At 33.1% G+C, this 18,976-nt stretch overlaps 1 protein-coding gene across 8 annotated transcripts in view; it reads left to right on the top strand.

Moving 5' to 3' along the window:
* Window positions 1-18,976, top strand: part of LOC120412454 (slowpoke-binding protein-like) — a 141,199-nt gene that overhangs the window by 66,513 nt on the left and 55,710 nt on the right. For 6 of the 8 annotated variants that reach the window (XR_005604817.2, XR_005604816.2, XM_039572921.2 and 3 more), the window contains exons 2-5: window positions 2,780-3,411; window positions 7,753-7,809; window positions 8,632-8,748; window positions 12,953-13,159. Coding sequence is in view for 6 of the 8 variants with exons in the window: in XM_039572921.2 (XP_039428855.1) it covers window positions 2,780-3,411; window positions 7,753-7,809; window positions 8,632-8,748; window positions 12,953-13,159 (1,013 nt within the window). In the remaining 2 variants the exon portion in view is untranslated. The remainder of the gene's footprint in view (window positions 1-2,779; window positions 3,412-7,752; window positions 7,810-8,631; window positions 8,749-12,952; window positions 13,160-18,976) is intronic. The other 2 variants (XM_039572922.2, XM_039572923.2) reach the window with 2 other exon arrangements.

Here is an 18,976-nt window from a genome sequence, read left to right as displayed (position 1 = left end):
TCTGAAAAAAAATGAGGAAAAAAATATCATTATTTTGTTCAATTATATTCATTGTTAAGTTCATATATGTATGAGATTATCAGAAAATTTGATATCGACATTTATTTCTGATGATAATAATTTCTGAAGCAACTGAAAAAGGATCTTGCATAATGAAAATGATTTACTACAATATAGATATGACTTTTTAATGGAATTACTGGTGTTATTTCGTTACAAAAATATTTAAACCTCTTACTGCCAAAGTAAGATAGAGAGTTTTTTTTAACATTTTTTGTTTACTATGTTCAAATGAGATGTTCGTACAATTTGTGTTACGTTTTTGTGCCATGAAAAAACTTTCAAACGAAGTCAATTATAAACCTGAAAATCATGTGGTATAATAAAACCTTTAAAAAATCATTAAAAGACTACCTTGTATGGTTTGAGAGGTGTTAAAAAATTGAAAAAGTTATTTATTCAAAACTTGAAGTAAAACAAACACGAGAAGTATGGCTTTAAGGAAATAATAAAAATCTGTACCATTTTGTTCACGAGCTGAAACTAGTATGACTTGTTTTAGAAAAGGTATTTGTCATAAAAACCATAATTTATGCTTGTTTTTTAAATATATATTCCATATATGGGTATGGGTCAAAACAGAAGAATTGTGATTTTTGAGTATGGATTCGTGTTAACCACTTGATGAAAAATACTTCCCATTAAAACATACCTGAGATATTTTTTTTAATTATTGTAATTTGAAAAAAATATTCATTGTTGATTTTTTAACATAAAGTAAAGCAGTTATTTGAGAATTATTTTAACCGTTAAAGTCGCCGTCCTTTACATTTTTTGCATAATATTAATCAGAAACAATTTTCAATAAATTCAAAATTTCCCGGGGATACCCGGGATTTCCCGGTGAAATTGGTTGAATATTTCCAGTTTCCCGGGAAATTTATAACCCCGGGAATTTGGACGCTCTAAAAAATTGCTTCAAAAATGATATAAATTTATTTTAACCAATGGTGGTTAACGAGTCCCAGTCTTTCAAAAAGTAAAATAATCGTCATTTAAGTATGCTTTTTTTCTAAATTCATTCTCTGATAATTATGTTGTATTTTTATGTTGGATTAAGGTGATTTGAACAAAAATGTTGCCATGCATCACCAGCTTTTGATATGATTTTGATAATGATCAGTACCAATTTTAACCTTTTCAAATCCACCTGACCATATTTTATATCTTGTTTTATTTATAAATGCTTGAACAGTCAATAAAAACACCACTTGTGTGTGTATTAAATTAATAAAAAAAGGTTTGGGAAAAAAACAATTCCTTTTTTAAAATTTTTGAAAGTTGTCATAATAAAATGCGATAGAATGCGCCAATTGAACAAAATTTGAGTGAAATTATGACAAAGTGCATTATTTTCAGGAATCATTCTACGATTTTATTTATTTTGAACCACAGTGCCATTCCTTTTTTGTTCCTTTTTTGTTTAATTTTTCATTTTTGTGTTAAGTTTTTGATTGCTTTGGGGCTCATAAACACTAATTTGAAGCAAATTTTTCAAGAAAATTAGTAAAATATGAATTAATTTATAAATATATTTTTTTCCAAAACTTTATATCTTTTTCCGATGGGGATCACACAAGAGCGGGAAGTATCAAATTATAGAACGAAAAATCAAAGCATGCTTCTTGAAGGGACTGAAAAATTAATTGACAGCTGGAGATTTTTGATGTCAAAAAAAGCGACCGTCAGAGATATTCAGCAATAATTATTTGTTTTGCTTCCAGATTTAAAAGGATTTTTTTTAAGAGGACATAAACTAGAAATAAATTTGCAAGCCAAATTTCAAAACCCAATTTCATATTGAAAATTAGATCATTTGAAGGTTTTTACATAGTAGTTAAGACTAATTTGGAGATATTATGGGTCATAAAACGATACAACTCTTGTATTTCAAAGAAACTTTTTACGAGGAATAATTTAACAAAATAAAATTAAAATGAAGCTCAAATGGGTCAAAACAATTCATCCTCTTTTGAAACTTGTTTGAGGGAATCGCATTTACATGCTACTTTTCGATCAATTACAAAAAAAAAATGGGAAAGGTTTATTTTTCAAGATGCCATTTTAGGCAAAAAAAACGTACCTGAACTTTAAACAGCTGTAAAAATGACAGGATGTCCCTAACACAACCCTCCAAACAGAATTGAGCTTCATTGATACGAATCTGAGTAATTGCAAAAAACAAGCCATCAAACCATACAATACATATTACCCACAAGTCATTCACTTTAATATGCAAACACAGAAAAAAAAATCAATTCTCGTAATCCTGAATAAGGTTCACGAATGTGAGAACCACGAAGGAATTTATTCATGAGTAGAGTATAGTGCATTTTCACCATAAATGTGCATTTATTCATTCGTGGTTCTCGCATTCGTGAATTTAATTCACGATTTCGAGAATTGATTTTTTTTTCCGTGAATATCGCAGCGATAAGCCCGGTTCAATTAAACAATGTTCCGCTCATAAACCGCTAAAAGCTATATCTTACACCCTGCCCACCGAATCGCAACATTTCAATCATCTCCTCCTGTCAGCGAGACTTTGTATATGAAGTCCACGTTTCGTCGTCCTGACGGACTTGCTCACTGCTCTGCTCTACTCAGCGAGGTGGGAGGGAAGTTCGTAACATGATCAACAGCAATCATGACGTTGCATCAACCAACGTCCGTCTGTGCCCAAAACCCACAATTTCTCCAACCGCACACACAAACACAGGATACAACGAACAAACATCATCAATCATCTCAGCAACAGTCTCATCCGGAACAACCGCAACAGCAGCAACAACAGCCATCGGTTCCACGGCCAAAGCAACCCCGGCTTGAGCCACCTTCACCAGCCGCTGCAGCACCTACTGCGGGCAGTGCTCCAGTTCCTGCGACACCCACATCAGCTGTTGAGCGCCGACCTGCGCTTGGGGTCATCCCCGAACTACCACCTCCGTGTTCCAACGGATTCCACCGCCACCACCAACTCCATCAATACCACCACCAGGCATTTGTGGCCCTTCCTCCGCTTCTTGCCGCCGGAAAACCACCCCCACCGACGACACTCCAAAATCCCCGCGGAATCGTCGTTGAACCTCCTCCTCCTCCTCCTCCGGTCACTGGTGGCCACCATCAGCATCCCCCGCAGCAGTCCTTCTCCCTGTACAAGACAATCAACACGGTCATCAAGAGTGGCCGCAAGATCATCGTCCGCGTGTGCGAAGTGACCAATGTGAAAACCAAACTCAAAATGTTCAACCTCTACTCGACGATGAACAAGCGCAACGGCGCCGAGGAGAAGGAAGCCCGCGTCATGGAGACGACCGGCCACGACCGGTTCTGCCAGGAGCGGCCCTCGAGGTAGGTGTATTCACTATATTGTGTCGCAAGAATCGCTGGAGTCCCTCACTGGTCCAGATGTTTGTCTTCTTTTTTTTTTGTCTTGAGAATCCTGTTTTATATTCCTGACTGTGTTCCTGTACATATTTTAAATCTCTTTGAAAAATGTTAAACTTCAATTCTGCTCAGATCATTGCTCTACTATGTTAGGTGAAATCATTTATATGTGGATAGAATTTTCATATAAAAATTAAAGGGACAGATAACAAATGAACGTTTTCGTTGAACTTTTGTTTTGCATTTTGATAAGCAACACAGTAAAAATTTGTTTAAATTTGGATGCTGTAATTTTTGAATGTTGAATAATACCTCTTTTATGATGTAATTTTACCACGAAACGAAACTATTGGCACTACGCCCCCCGGGGCATGGCCTTCCTCTAACGTGGGATTTCTGGAGAGGAGAAGGAGAAACCGGGACCGACGTTTTACTTCACCATCCGATAGAAGCTCAGTGGATAAGGCGGGAATCGAACCCGCGTCTCATAGCATCATCGGGATCGGCAGCCGAAGCCGCTACCCCTGCGCCACGAGACCACATCTTAGAATAAAAAAGTGACATCACATCAGAAAATTGTTTAAATTACATATTTTCAGAGGTAAAATTACACATTTTTCTGACATAAAAGATATACCCCTTCCCAGATGTAATATTACCATGATTTTTTTACTGTGATATTTATTCATTTCTAAATAGAAATTTTCCAAAAAATCTTAACTCAATCATTTTTTAGGAATCAATAAAAGAATGCCCAAATTGATCTTTCCAAACTAAACAGAATCTGTCTTCAAACATTCGGATAGGTTTAATGCACACAGAAAAAAGTTGAATTTCAGAAGGTTGATAATTTTGAAGGTTGAGTTATGCTTCTTTTTGAGTAATTTACCCTAAATTATGAGTGAAAAATTTCTCAGGTACTGTTTCATCAGTACCTAAAGTAAAGTTACACTTTTTTATACAAGATCAGTCACTATTTATTCAATGTAATATAACCATCATTTTTGTCTGGAGTATAGCTGAATAATCTATTTAGTACAAATTTAATTGGCTTTTTTCTTGTTTCATGTAATCAGCCACAAAGTAAAAGAAATCATGGTGATTTTACATCTCGAATGGGTACATCTTTAATGTCACAAAAATGTGTAATTTTACCTCTAAAAATGTGTTTGTTTACCATTACACCAGTGTTTTGCCACTTTTACAGTCTAAATTGGGGTAATTTTACATTATCATATTGGTAATATTACACCTGAGCAATTCTCTACGAAAACGGTTTTTTCTTCAATTTTATTTTTTGTATTTTTTTAATCCGGCTGAAACATTTTTGGTGCCTTCGGTATACCCAAAGAAGCCATTTTGCATCATTAGTTTGTCCATATAATTTTCCACACAAATTTGGCAGCTGTCCATACAAAAATGACGCATGAAAATTCAAAAGTCTCTATCTTTTGAAGGAATTTTTTGATCGCTTGGTGTCTTTGACAAAGTTGTAGGTATGGATACAGACTACACTGGAAACACAGTAAAAAATTGTGATTTTTAATTTCACTTTTTGTCACTGAAAATTGATTTGAAAAAAAAACACTATTTTAATTTTTTTAATTTTCTGATATGTTTTAGTGGACCAACTTTTCAGAAATTTCCAGAATGGGCAAATAATCTTTGACCGAGATATAAATTTTTGAATCAATAAAGATTTTCACAAAAAAATCGAATTATTGGTCGCAAAAATTTTTCAACTTCATTTTTCGATATAAAATCAAATTTGCAATCAAAAAGTACTGTAGTGAAGTTTCATAAAGTGCATCCAAGTTATAGCAATTTTTAGGTATTTTTTTTTTAAATAGTCACAGTTATTCATTTCTTTAAAATAAGTGCCCATGTTTGCCCACTTTTGATAAAAATATTTTTGAGTAGCTGAGAAAATTCTCTATATTTTGCTTTTTTGAACTTCGACCATGCAATGGTTTAAAAACAAGAAAATTGATGTTTTCCAAGTCTCATCCAAACAACCCACCATTTTCTAATGTGGATATCTCACCAACTAATGGTCCGATTTACAGTGTTAAAATTTTAAACATTCGTGAAATTTTCCGATTTTTTCGAAAACAATATTTTCAAAGCTTTAAAATCAAGATTAACATTTCAAAAGAGTCAAACCTTCAATATTACGCCTTTTTAAAATGTTAGTTTTGATTTGATTTTTTTTTTCAATATTGTTTTTGAAAATATCGGAAAATTTCACAGAAAATTTGCGACCAGTATTTCGATTTTTGAAAAAATCTGTACAGATTCAAAAAATGAAAAGTTGGCATTTGATGTCCTCTAAAACAATTCAGAAAATATAAAAAATAAAAAAAAGTGTTTTTTGCAAATCAAGTTTTAGTGACAACAAGTGAAATTAAAAATCGCCATTTTTTTACAACGTGTATCGTTTTTTTCAGTGTAGTCCATATCCATGCCTACAACTTTGTGGAAAACACCAAATCGATCAAAAAATTCCTTCACAAGATACAGATTTTTGAATTATCACATATCATTTTTTGGACATGGACACCTGTCAAATTTGTATGGAAAATTATATGAACGAACTAATGATGCAAAATGGCTTCTTAGGGCATACCGAAGGCACCAAACAAGTTTCAGCCGGATTAAAAAATACAAAAATTAAAATTAAAGAAAAAATACCGATTCCGTAGAGAACTGGTCAAAAGTAACATTACTCCAGAAAGGTGGTAAAATTACATTTTTTTCTGCCATAAAAAATGTGCCCCTTCCCTGTTATTTTTTTTACTGTGTTAACCATTTCAGGATAATTTTGTGCATTTTAGCTCATTTAAAAAAAGTGCAAGTTTTTGATCAGGTAATGTAGATTTTTTGACGAAAACCTTTTTTGAAATCTCAAAATCTTGATAGAAGAACAAACAAATAAGCAAAACATCATAACTCTAACTTATAAACTAATCCAAATTTTACAATCTCAGCACCAGAATCGAAATGCTTTTTGAAATTTTTTGTTGTGAATTCTTTAGATTTCTTTAAATTAGAAACAAGTGAAAATTTTTAAATGGATTTCTATTATTAATTATCAAAATATTCAAAAATAGTGCTTGGATGTTGTTAACCTGAGTTCGAATAGTAAATATCAATAAAAAAAACATTTGCAACTGTGATGTTTTTTTTTTCATGAAAAACGTTATTCAAATTATACTCAAATAAAAAGAAAGGTTATTTGCCCTTTTTATGAAATCACAAGGGAATTTTGAAGGCGGGAGACAAAAATTCGTAATTACCCTTACAAATGATTTTTTAGAATATGAACTTTTTTTACTGTTGCAGTTTAGTAAACGAACAAAATATTTTTTCTGGTAAACTAAAATATCATAAATATAAAAAAATAATAAAAAGCTCAAATTTAAATAAAAAATAAAACAAATCGAACAACAGTAAAAATAACTATTTCACTGTTTAAGATAAAATAATCAATTATTTTCAAATTACACCGTAGTATTTTTGCATATTTGTTTCTTGATGTACAGACACCACCAGTTTCATTTTGGATATTAGCTAACAAATATTGGCTGGAGCTACAAAATAATTGCCTAAATCAGTAAAAAGCAAACAGCTAAGTTTTTCGAGTGTCATCAATTGTCAAATGCGGATATCGCATAAACTATTGCTCTAATTTGCAAGTCAAACGGAATATTTTTTATCTTATCTTTTGAGAAAAGCTTGAATTTAAAAATGTAAAAAAAAAAGTTTTGCAAAATATCTTAAAAAGGTCAAATTAAGTATTTTTTTAAACAAAATGCTGATTCATTTCAAAATTAAACACATTATTTTTGAAACATGTCAAAAACCTTATTTTTGCTAACCTGCAGATATTATCACACAGCGGATTATTAGCTAATTTAGCAATACACAAATTTAAAATTTGGCAAGAGCCGCAAAATAATTGCAAAAACCTTCAACAATTATCCAGCAAAATATATATGGTGCAGATTTGGTCATCACCGTGATCATATCAATAAATTTTTATTCATTTTTATACCAAAATGTCGAATAAAAATGTTTAAAACGCTTGCAAAAACGAAAAAAACACGACTCAAATAAAATTGCAAATGTTTCGTTATCGCAAAACTCATGTAAATCACTCAGATTACCACAAAACTCATCAGGCTTCTTCATCCAACTGTTCCATCCATCACCCCCACTAATCCTCGAGCTTCGACATTTTCTCCCCCGTTTGACAAATAACAAACTGCCATTTGCTGAGCCCTATCCTAACATGTTTTTCCGCAGGGAATGCAGTTGCATGGAACTGGCCGATTTCCACCCGATCCATTGCATGCGTGGTCGGTGAGTGCCACCTCTCGAAATGAAAATAACTCTACAAAAGCAAGCAAAAAAGCACACATCACAATTGATGTAAAATTGAGCTTCGAAATGGCACTCTGTTTGGCGAGGCACGCAGCAACAAGTTTTTTTGCTTTCGCGCTGCTGACAAATTTAACAATATGCTGAAAGTTAAAAATAATAATAAAAAATGGTATACAGAAATAGTTCAAAGAGAATTCTGAACCTTTTTTTTTGCACGTCATCGTGACCCTTATTGGCGCAAGCATTGAACTATATTCGAGCTCGTCCATTAATAAAAAAAATGCACGTTGCACAACATGAAAGAAAGAGCAATGACTGAAGCACTAGAAGAGAGCAAAAAAAAGGAAGCTTACACACAACCACCCCATAAATTTCACTTTAATTCATTTTTCATTGCACATGTGGCACCATCGCAAAACACAAAAAAAAACAGTGCACAATTTTGCACCATATTTGTGCGCTGAAATGCATTCATAACATGCACCCTTTGCCATACTTGGGTGGCTTCACAACAACAATAATAATGAAGAATGCTAAATGCAACAGGAAATGAGGCAAAAATATATGGTCAAAGCAGTGAAATCCAGCTGCTGCTGCTGCTACAGGCACCACACGCAATGCAATGCTTTATATTCACCGAGTAATTTAGTTATCCTCGTTATTTGTTTCCCTCCGTGTCATTTACTAACCACACTTTCACTCCGCACTACCCGCTGACCAGCTGGAATTTCCACACTGAGAAAAAAAAATATTAAATTAATGAACTTTTTTCTCCACCACCCACGCAACTTTTCCGCACAGGTCCAGCTACCGGCGCAAAAAGAGGAAAATGAGACGCGCTCAATCCGCGGCGGAGTTCAACGATGCTCGCACCGAGCTGCCGGCCCCCTCAGCAGCCAGCAAGAGGATGTTGTTCAGGTGAGTGGGCTTTGAAGTGACGTTGTGGGGTTGAAGTTGAAGAAAAAGGGGTTTGATCTTGATTTGAATGGGCACTGTGCTGCTGTAATGAAGATGAAAAGAGTTCATCTCTAGCTTATTAAGCGAGAGAGTCAGAATTTCTATGCTAATGAAATTTTCTAAATTTTGACATTACGTTTTGATCTAAGCAATTCTCGCAAGAAATTATCTTTTATTGAAATTTAATTTTTGTAATTCTTGATTTGACTGAAATTTTCTTTTCTATGACCATTAGAATGTAATAACAAAATCAATTTTCCAGCTTCCTTTGGAGTCCCCAACAATTCCCCGTAGTTAGGGGTCAGTCCTCACTTTGCGCAGAGCGATTCAATTTTTCATACAAATTTGTATGTATAAACCATTTTTTTTTGGATTTTGCTATTTTAAAAATCCACGTTTTATGCTACATTAAAACCGAACTCACATTCGAATGCTGTAAAAGGTGCTCTACAACTTTTCCGAAGAGAATATGGTGCTAACTTGCTCCTACCGCTTCCTCAAAACTGGTCTAAAACCTGATTTTCAAGCGAAAACAACTTTTTAGACCAATTTTGAACTAGTTGTTTTCTTTAAATTACACCCTACTATTCTTACAAAACAAGCAATTCAAATATTCAAAAATCTATATTGAGACTTTGGAAATTCCTGAAGCAAATTGGTAGGAAATTTTTTGATCTTTTCCATAAAAATATTTTCAGACATGTTCAAGCTTGGTCATAGGTATAAAAGTCACGTTATCAAAAAAATATCAAAAGTGAAAACGAAATTTATGTAAAGCTATTTTTACAAATTTGATTTCACAAAATTTAGAAAAAAAATTGATTCAGTTTTCAAGTACTCTAAACTTCTACAAAGCTGCGTACTTTGGAAAAAAAAACTTTGAATTTTTGCAATATGGGTATCAAATGATCGGAAATTTTTCATACGTTACGAAAGCAATATTACTTTTTTTTCAAAATGCTAAAATTTTTAACTTTAGCATGTTTTTTTAGAAAAAACTACTTAAAATTTCAGTTATAGCAACATAAGTCTCAAATGATCAGGAATTTTTCAGGAATCATTTTTCATTTTTCTATTTCATTCCCAAGAATGTATATTTGTCACTTAACATACGTTTTATTTCGAAAAGTGTTCAGTATTAAAATTAAGATTTCGCCTTTTTATGATAAGTGCTGCCAAAATTTTTTTTTTTCTTTAAAAAAAGAAAAAACTTTGAAATTTCTGCTGACAAAAGTTGAAATGAGAAACATAACATTGTTTTTTTCAAGATCACAAATATTTCTGGGGAATGTGCAATTCTGGGAAGTGGATCAATTTGGGAAATAATACTCTGGAGAATAGAGAATTTTGAGAATTGTTATAGAATCATTTTTTCATTCAATTTGAAAGCAATAATATATTTTTTTTAAAATACTCATAATTTTCACAAAGCTACAAATTAAAAAAAGAACTTCAAATTTCTGTTTTAGTACTTCTTGATTCCTCTCATTTAAAGTAACTAAAATTTTGTGTATTTTCCAAAAATATGTAGTTTAGCGAAAAATTTTAGTTTGAAAAGTAGAATCATTTCTATAAAGTTAATGGAAAATTTCCGTTAATTTCATACCCATATTGTGAAGACTAAAAATTTCAGTACTTTTTCAAAAATGCGTTCCTTTGTGAATATTTTAAGTATTTTCAAAAATACTTTAAAATTTTGGACTCATTTTTTTGTCGATATTGAAGAGTTCATCGAAAGCGGAAGGTGTCAAATTATACTACGAAAATTCAAAGCATACTATTTGTAAGGACTGAAAATCAATTTTTGCAATTCCGTCGTGAAACTACTTACTTTTCCTGTCATTCTTGAACGACGAAATAGCCTACTTTTCTGTACCAAAAATAACAGAATCGAATAGCAACACATTTCAAAATAAATGCTGAAAAGTTCTACTTTTCAGCACTCAAATGGGTGCTGAAAAGTTGAACTTTTCAGCACTTGTTTTGAAAAGTAACATTTTTCAACATTTTTTTGATTTAAACGATTTATTGACAAAAAAAAATGAAAATTTGACATAAAATTTCACTCAGTGTGTGTTTTTTGGAATTGCAAAAAATGTTGTATGGAACTCGTTGCAAAACTTGATTTTTTCAGCACTCTTCGTATTTATCCAACTCGGTGAACCTCGTTGGATAAATGTACGACTCGTGCTGAAAAAATTCTCTTTTTGCAACTTGTTGCATAAATTTCTATTAGAAGATTTATTGAGGAATCAAAATCGACAACGAAATCATGAATTTAGAAATGATTGATAAATGTACGATCTTGTGATACCCATATTGTTAAAAACCAAACATTATAATACTTTTTCACTTTTATGAAAAGTGTTAGTTTTGACCAATTAGACAAGTTTTTCGATGTTTTTACTCCTAAAAATTGATTCATGTGCTTTTGCAAATATTTTTTTTTGTAAACTTTAGCAAATTTTGCATAGACCCTATGTACGTTTGTAATCCCTCAAAAAAAATCGTAAAATTCTGATAACTCAAGAAAAATAAATTCAAGCTCCTGTTGTGTATATATCAAAATTTTTGTAACTAAAAAAAGTTTAAAAAAAAACAAGAAAATAAAAAATCGTGTCCTAAATTTTGGGGTACAGTCATCCCTTATATTCGGAACAGTTTACAGATCGGCCAATGTTCAACAAATCATAGAAAATCGATAATTGAACATAGTGATTTGCTTTTACCTCCATGTGAAAGCTTTTCTTGCGATCTTTCGATTGATGTATAGACCGATTGTACATTTTTACGTTTTATAAAAAGTTTTCAAAGAAAAACATTGACCCTTGAAATCCACAAATTCGGAACACTTTTTTCTTACGATGTAAACAAACTGTTTTTCTCTCTAGGAGTACCTATTTTTACAAAAAAAAATGACTTCGCACTCCGAAACCAATAAAACTCATGCTTAATAATGTTTCATGAATAGCCTGATAACTTTTTTTGTGAAAATATCAGTAAAATTCAGGTGTTCCACAATTGTGGGAGACACAATAACATCCCACAATCATGGAACAGGCAATTTGGAGGCAGTGTTTTGCTGCTCTGGATAAAATATTCTGGAAATGCAGTTTTTGTTTAAAAAGTACTACTTTTACTAGTGAAATAGCAAGAAAATGTCCAAATTAAGGCCTTAAAAATAGCAGGGTTGGCAGAAAAGTTGCATTTTGCATCCTATTGACAAATTACCACAAAAGTGTTCCGAATTTGTGGGTGTTCCGAATATGTGGGATGACTGTATTACAGATTCGAAAAGAACATTACATTTACCATAAAATCACATGTTTCACGATTTTTGACAGTTGAGACTTGGTTGAGACAGCTTTTTGATGAAAAATAAGTTTTATCAAAATTTTTAGTACGCCATCAAATCGGGCGTCCAATTTTACACAAAGTCCCCTTGACACCAATTTTTTTTCTCTTCACGGGTTCGAGCTACAAATCACTGAAAAACATGTCTTAGAAAAAAATAAAAAATAATAATAAAAGTTGTTGTACCACCCCTCCGTCACGGAATACCTTAAAACCTCGGATTCGTGAGCAGGGATCTAAATAACTCCTTAGAGCAAAGTTGCACGGAAATTGAAGAGGGGTTAGGGCAAGTGCTGTGTAAGTGGGCAGAAAATGACCCATTTTATAAAACACAAAAATTTACAGTATTTTTCGAAAATTCGTAATTTTGTAGACATTTTTAGTATTTTCAAAAATGTCCTAGTTATTTGATAATTATTTGATATCTATGTTGAAACAACTAAAATCTTGTGTTTTGTTTGGAGAATCTTTGCGTTTTAAAAATACAATAAAAATTGTATTGAGTGACGTTTTTAGCTGACTTCTCCCCGATTCCAAATACTATAATGGCTATATGGCGATTTTTACAATACAGTTTCGATATTCGATGCATTTCCGATAACTTTCGATTTTATTTTGTTTTAAAGAAAAATACAAAATACTTACGAAGATCATGGTGCTCAGTGCGTCCTTTGGAAAACTTAACCAGGGTCATAAAATTTCAGTTGTTAGTCTGAAAGTTAGCAACTAATTTATTCATTACATAGAAAATATCAATATTGTACTTTTTTAATTCGTATTCTTTTTTTTTTCTCTTTTCCTTCCCCCCCAGGGGCCGCTCGGTCAGCTCGGACCACGACCAAAACTCGGAATCGGAACATACGGAGCGGTCGCCGCTGGTCAGCGCCAAGCTGGACTCGCTGGCCAAGCTGCTGTTCAGCCGAAGTCTGATGGCGGAAGGATCCGGTGGCTTGATCGGCGGTGGCGGCGGCAGCGGAAGTGGCGGAACCTCCACCAAAGACAATGACTCGCCGACAAGGTTTCTATTCACGCCCACTCACTCTCTCGCTCTCTTGCTCTATCGCTCTGTCTCTTTCTCTCCTCTGTCTAATCTTAAGCTCATCAACCAGTTTATATAAATATTTCTTTCTCTCTCTCTTTCTCCAAACGTTCCGTAGTGTTCACCTTTTACAAACGTTTACTTTATTGTTGGTTAATGTTACATATAAGCTGCATTTGAATGTCAATCACACCCACATCATTCACCCGTTATGATCAAAAGTCAAATTTCTTCATATTTTCCCATCAAAAAGTTCAGTTCACCATTCAACTTCATTCCATCCTTTCCGGTTTGGTTTTGTTTATATAGTTTTTTTCAACTCCTTTCTTCAATAGTTGAAAGTTTCGTTTTCTAATAAATCAATCAATTAGCTGTTTTTGCTCTAAATAATTTTAGATGATTCCCAGCAGTTTTGTTTTTTCTAGTGTGCTAAACTAGCTAACGATATTATAGCAAATGAACGCAAGACAAGAGACGAACGAATCGAGCATCGAACAGGATTAAAGTGGCATTGTTGCAATCCATGGTTTAAAAGGCATAATAATCACTGAATTACGTTGTGTTACATAAATACGTTCTGTCTATTCCCCGTATCTCTGATGTTTTTTTAATATCCCTATACAAAATCAATTATTTAATAAAAAATCAGCCATGCTCTTCAAAAAATAAAAAAATAAATATGAGTAAATTTTTGTTAATCTGTATTAGGGTCGTTGCAAATATTTTTTGAAGGGAAGGGGGGGGGGGGGGCAAAAAACAACATTTTAATGAAAATAGTGTTTTAAAATGCATTATACACCTGTCCAGTTGTTTTGCAATCATTAGTTTCCAAAATATCTAAGTATTGAAGAAAATTAAATTTTTTGCGAAAAATAAAATTTTTGCAGTGCTGTACATTGAAATTTAATAAAAATTCTAAACATTTTTAAACAAGCCCAAACATACTAAATATGATTATCAATGCAGAAAAATGCATTCTAGATTGTTTTCAGTTGATTAGACTTCTATTTTCATGGAAATTTTGTTTTTTTTTTTAATTTTTAATTTTTCCCCCTGATTTTTCAGACCAATTTTGAAGGGGGAGGGCGACATAAACTTTGAAAAATATTTGCAACGGCCTAATGATAACAGAGTTCAAATTTTAAAATTATCACATTTTTAATGTTTTGTCTATGTGAATTGAAAAAAATCAGGAGATTTGTTAGTCATCTGACAAAAACTTATCCAGCATTACTTTTGAAAAGGTCGTCAAAGTAAGAGTCAGAGGTCAGAGTCAGAGGTAGCCAAAAACACCCAAAAATTAATTAAAAATAAAATTGTGTTCAATGAGCCGTTAAAATATTCGTCTGCATACAAAATCGAGGCACTTTTTGATTTTTTCCATGATTCTCAATCAAAGTTTGAAAATAGACAAATTACTTTTGAAAATATTGATAATTATAAGACTTTTTTTAATGTATACATTCTATTAACATTAACCCAAAAAGGTGATAAGAATTTCAACAATTTTCAAACCTTTTGAATTGAATACCTTAGAAGTCTGATTGGTATGACCTGAAATTTATCAAATAAAAAGTGGAATTCAATAAAGCTACATTTTGAAAGTGTCTTACAGAAAACATTTTATTTATTTATTAATTTAGTATTTTGTAATTTTTGTAACATAATAGAAACAAATCAGCAACAATTTATTTTTTCAAGGCAAAAATATAATTGTGCACAATAACATTTGAATTTTTAAACTTATTTTCCTTCTGGTTCAGGGTTAACAAAATTAACAGTTATTTTATGAATTAAAATTATTTTAAAGGGAGAAAATCTTTTTTTTTTGAAAATTCTATGATTAAGAACATATTTACTTTAATAAATTTGTTCATCAAAAATTACAAGAATACTGTTAAAAATTAACGGTAAAAAATCAACACTTTTTTCAACAATTCACAAACAAGTCTCACCGATGTTTCTTAAATAACATAAAAATACAGAAAAATCAATGAAAATGTGATTTCAATCTGTTTTATGTCCATGAACAAAACCTGATGGACCGAAAATAAACTGTTTGTAGAATTCTTTTAAATTTTTATTTTAAATTCAAAAAATCTAAAATCAAATAAAAATAATTAAAATATGAGGTTCAACCGTTGTTTTAATTTTAATTCATAATTTATAATAATCGAACTATATGAATCATTCACAAAATTGTCCTCAATAAATAATAAGAATAACAACAATGTTATGAAGAAAAAAATAAGGCTGGTGAAACTTTTATGAACTTTTTTTTCAAATGTATAAGTCCATAGTTTTATTTTTGCCACCAGATTTTGTAGGAAGATTTTTAAAGGGGAGGGATTAAAAACTTGAAATCAAATTTGCATTGGCCTTATTCATTGACAAAAATCTTGAAATTTTTTATTAATTTGCAGCAAACAAGTTTTGAAAAGTTGATTTTCATCCTGAAAAAAGTACAGCCATCCCACATATTCAGAACACCCACAAATTCGGAACATTTTTGTGGTTATTTGTCAATAGGATGCAAAATGCAACTTTTCTGTTATCCCTGTTATTTTAAGGACCTTTATTTGGACATTCTTTTGCTATTTCTCTAGTAAAATTAATACTATTAAAACAAAAAATCTCATTTCAAGACTATTTTATCCATAGCAGCAAAACACTGCCTCCAAATCGTCTGTTCCATAATTGTGGAATGTTATTGTGCCTCCCACAATTGTGGAATACCTAAATTTAATTGATATTTTCATAAGAAAAGTTATCAGACCATGTTTAAAGCATCACTAAGCTTGAGTTTTGTTGGTTTCAGAGTGTAAAGTCATTTTTTTTTGTAAAAAAACATGTACTCCTGGAAAGAAAAAAAGTTTGTTTACATCGTGATAAAAAAGTGTTTCGAATTTGTGGATTTCAAGGGTCAATGTTTTTCTTTAAAAACTTGATATAAAACGTAAAAATGTACAGCCGGTCTATACATCAATCGAAAGATCGCAAGAAAAGCTTTCACATGAAGAAAAAGCAAATCATTATGTTCAATTATCGATTTGTTGAACATTGGCAGATCTGCAAACTGTTCCGAATATGAGGGATGACTGTACTTTTTTTTTAGATGGTTTGTATTAGAAAGTTCAATGTTCAGTATTGATGCTGATAACACAAAATGAGTCAAACAGATTCACAGCTGTTGTAGGTTAGAAAGCGAAAAGTTTATCCTGCTCACGTTACAAGATCTGCCAAATCACAGCAGATTAAATTTTCGAACAAATGTGTAACGTATTTCTATGAAAAAAAATCTGCATTTAAAAATATTAAATAAAATCTAGACAAAATAAAGTAACGGTAAAAATGGGAGCAGCTGTGGCTGAATGGTTACAGTGTTTGCTTTGTAAGCGAATGGTTCTGGGTTCGATTCCCATCTGCTCCCATCGAGAAAGTTAAGGACATAGAAATACTTGAAATGCTGAATATAAACGAAAAATCAAAGTCGCCGAAGGCGGGGTTCGAACCCCCGTCCTTTGGATTGGTAAGCAAAAATGCTAACCACTAGGCCATGGCGACTTGGTGAGCATAGACTGGAATTAGGAATACTGTTACAACCAACCCGCAACGCCTTTCGAGGTGTATCCTAGGGTTCTACCTCTCTTACTAACATTGAGTCCAAAACCTCCCTACAAACATCTATACCACTAAGGTGACGTAGGGGTCCTTGCGCACTTTAGATAGGTGTTTACTAACGATCCTTCATATCCCTGAGGATAGCTTGGACCCGGCCTGGACCCCCTTATGCCCTGGGCTGTATTACACACTCATCAAAAGATGAAGACATGGTATCTCCCGTGTTGGATTATTGTTCCGGATGAGGGTCTAACACAACCAGACCAAACAGAGGGATAAGCGTTGTGGAGCCTTCCGGTGGTGGGGCGTCCTCCAAATGCTAATGCTAATGCTAAAAATAAAGTAACGGTAAAAATATTAAGTAAAAACGAATTCAACTTATTTTGGAATATTCAAAAAAATCCCAACAAGTGAACAAGTTTGAAGCACTTTACACCGTCCTCCATCATTTCTGATCTGAAGTGAAGTGACTCTTGCCGGCGAGGACACACTTTTACAGCTGTGCAGCTCTGCAAGGCAAAACGAGGTCAAGAGTTTGTTTCTGCACTAATTGGAGGAAAATAAGAGATCTCCTCCAACAAGCGCGCAGCGCTGGAAGGGGTTATTCCACTCGAAAGCTGCAGCAAGCTTGCCACCAGCGAAAGCTGAGAATCCACCACGTTCGTTCAATGCTCGATTCGTCACCGTTAGAACAACTATTGCTAGCGATTCTTCATTAGAGTTAGTGTTATGTTTTGTTTTTGTTATAATTTTGCTTCAATTATTTAATCCACCCCACCCATTGGCAGGAAAATTTCACTCCATGATTGAAAGCTAGCTTGAATTAATCAACAATAAGGATAACGCTCTAATCTAATGATAAGGACTAAATTATTGTATTTGTAAGCTAATGATAAGGAATAAAGTATAACAAACGAAAGCCAAATTGTAATTTGATTGAAAAACTGATGGTGCGGCGTAGCAGCACCGTGCAAAAACACCAAAAAAATACACTTAAAAATGACACAAAAAGAACCCATTTCGAAAATGGAGTGCAGTTCCTACAAACCAAACAAAAAACAAAAAAAACTCCCCGATTTCTGATTTAGTACGTTACATAATCGTAGCTCTAATTCATCGTTCTTTCATTTTATCGAAACTATGTTTATCTTTCTCTATAGAAAAACCATTTTACCTCGTTATTAATTACACTTATATTTACGAAAAAAAAGATCTGTACATGGTTGTTGTTCCGAGTTAATTGCTAGAGCTCCTTCTGTCGTCTCTCGTTCACACACACACACACACATACTACCCCCCCTATACCCGTATAGAGTGTCCGAGCATTAACACGACCACACACACACACCCACGTGAATCCCATTATTATCCTTCCCCCGGAACTTCCGGCATAAAAACAAAAGGGCTAATCCTTTCTCTATTTATAACCGACCAACCTGACGACAAAGGTGTCTCTCCGGTCACACGACACAACAAGATCGTGTTTATTACGTTGTTGGACATTTTAGACGTGTTTATCTACCCTACCGATATCGATACACACCCACTTGGATGGATGTGGTTGGAGATGGGGACAACTTTAATATCCGACGAACAAGAAAAAAAAGGTGCTCTCAGATATGGGGTTGAACTTCCTTCCCGAAAGTGAATATCTATTGTCACACACAAGCGCACGCACACCTTCCCCTTTCTGAATTGTGAATGTCTGTGTTGTGGTGTGATGTGATGTGCTGTTGTTCTTGTGACTTGTGTGTTGAGTTTGTGTGTCACACTATCGTTGGAAATTAGTGCGCCGACATCTACACCAGACAGATAGCATGAAACATGGTCAATTTCTCTTACCCTCTCTGACTCTATGGCAACGATGGCATAAATTGGTATTTTGGGGGAAATTATGCTACGTGCTGTGCTAAGGAAATGGGCTCTGATTCGTTGTTTGTTACGAAAATTGATAAATATTTTGGATATTTTGAACACTCTTGTTACTGTTCCTGTTTAGGTATGAAAATACAATATTTAATAAAAAATCAATCAGAATCCTGTTATTCATATGCGCCATTCCACCTCAATTGGATCAGCACTCAAAATGTCGCAGTTCAAATAAGTTGACCATACCATCGGTAAACGTTTTCCGTTTAGTTCGCTAGGTATTGAAAAAAATGTTTTTTTTTTTGT

The sequence above is a fragment of the Culex pipiens genome, chromosome 2 (genome assembly GCF_016801865.2).
Source record: "Culex pipiens pallens isolate TS chromosome 2, TS_CPP_V2, whole genome shotgun sequence".
Taxonomy (NCBI): Eukaryota; Metazoa; Arthropoda; class Insecta; order Diptera; family Culicidae; genus Culex; species Culex pipiens.
The sequence above is the reverse complement of the archived record's forward strand: the minus strand, read 5'-3'. Positions and strand labels throughout refer to the sequence as shown.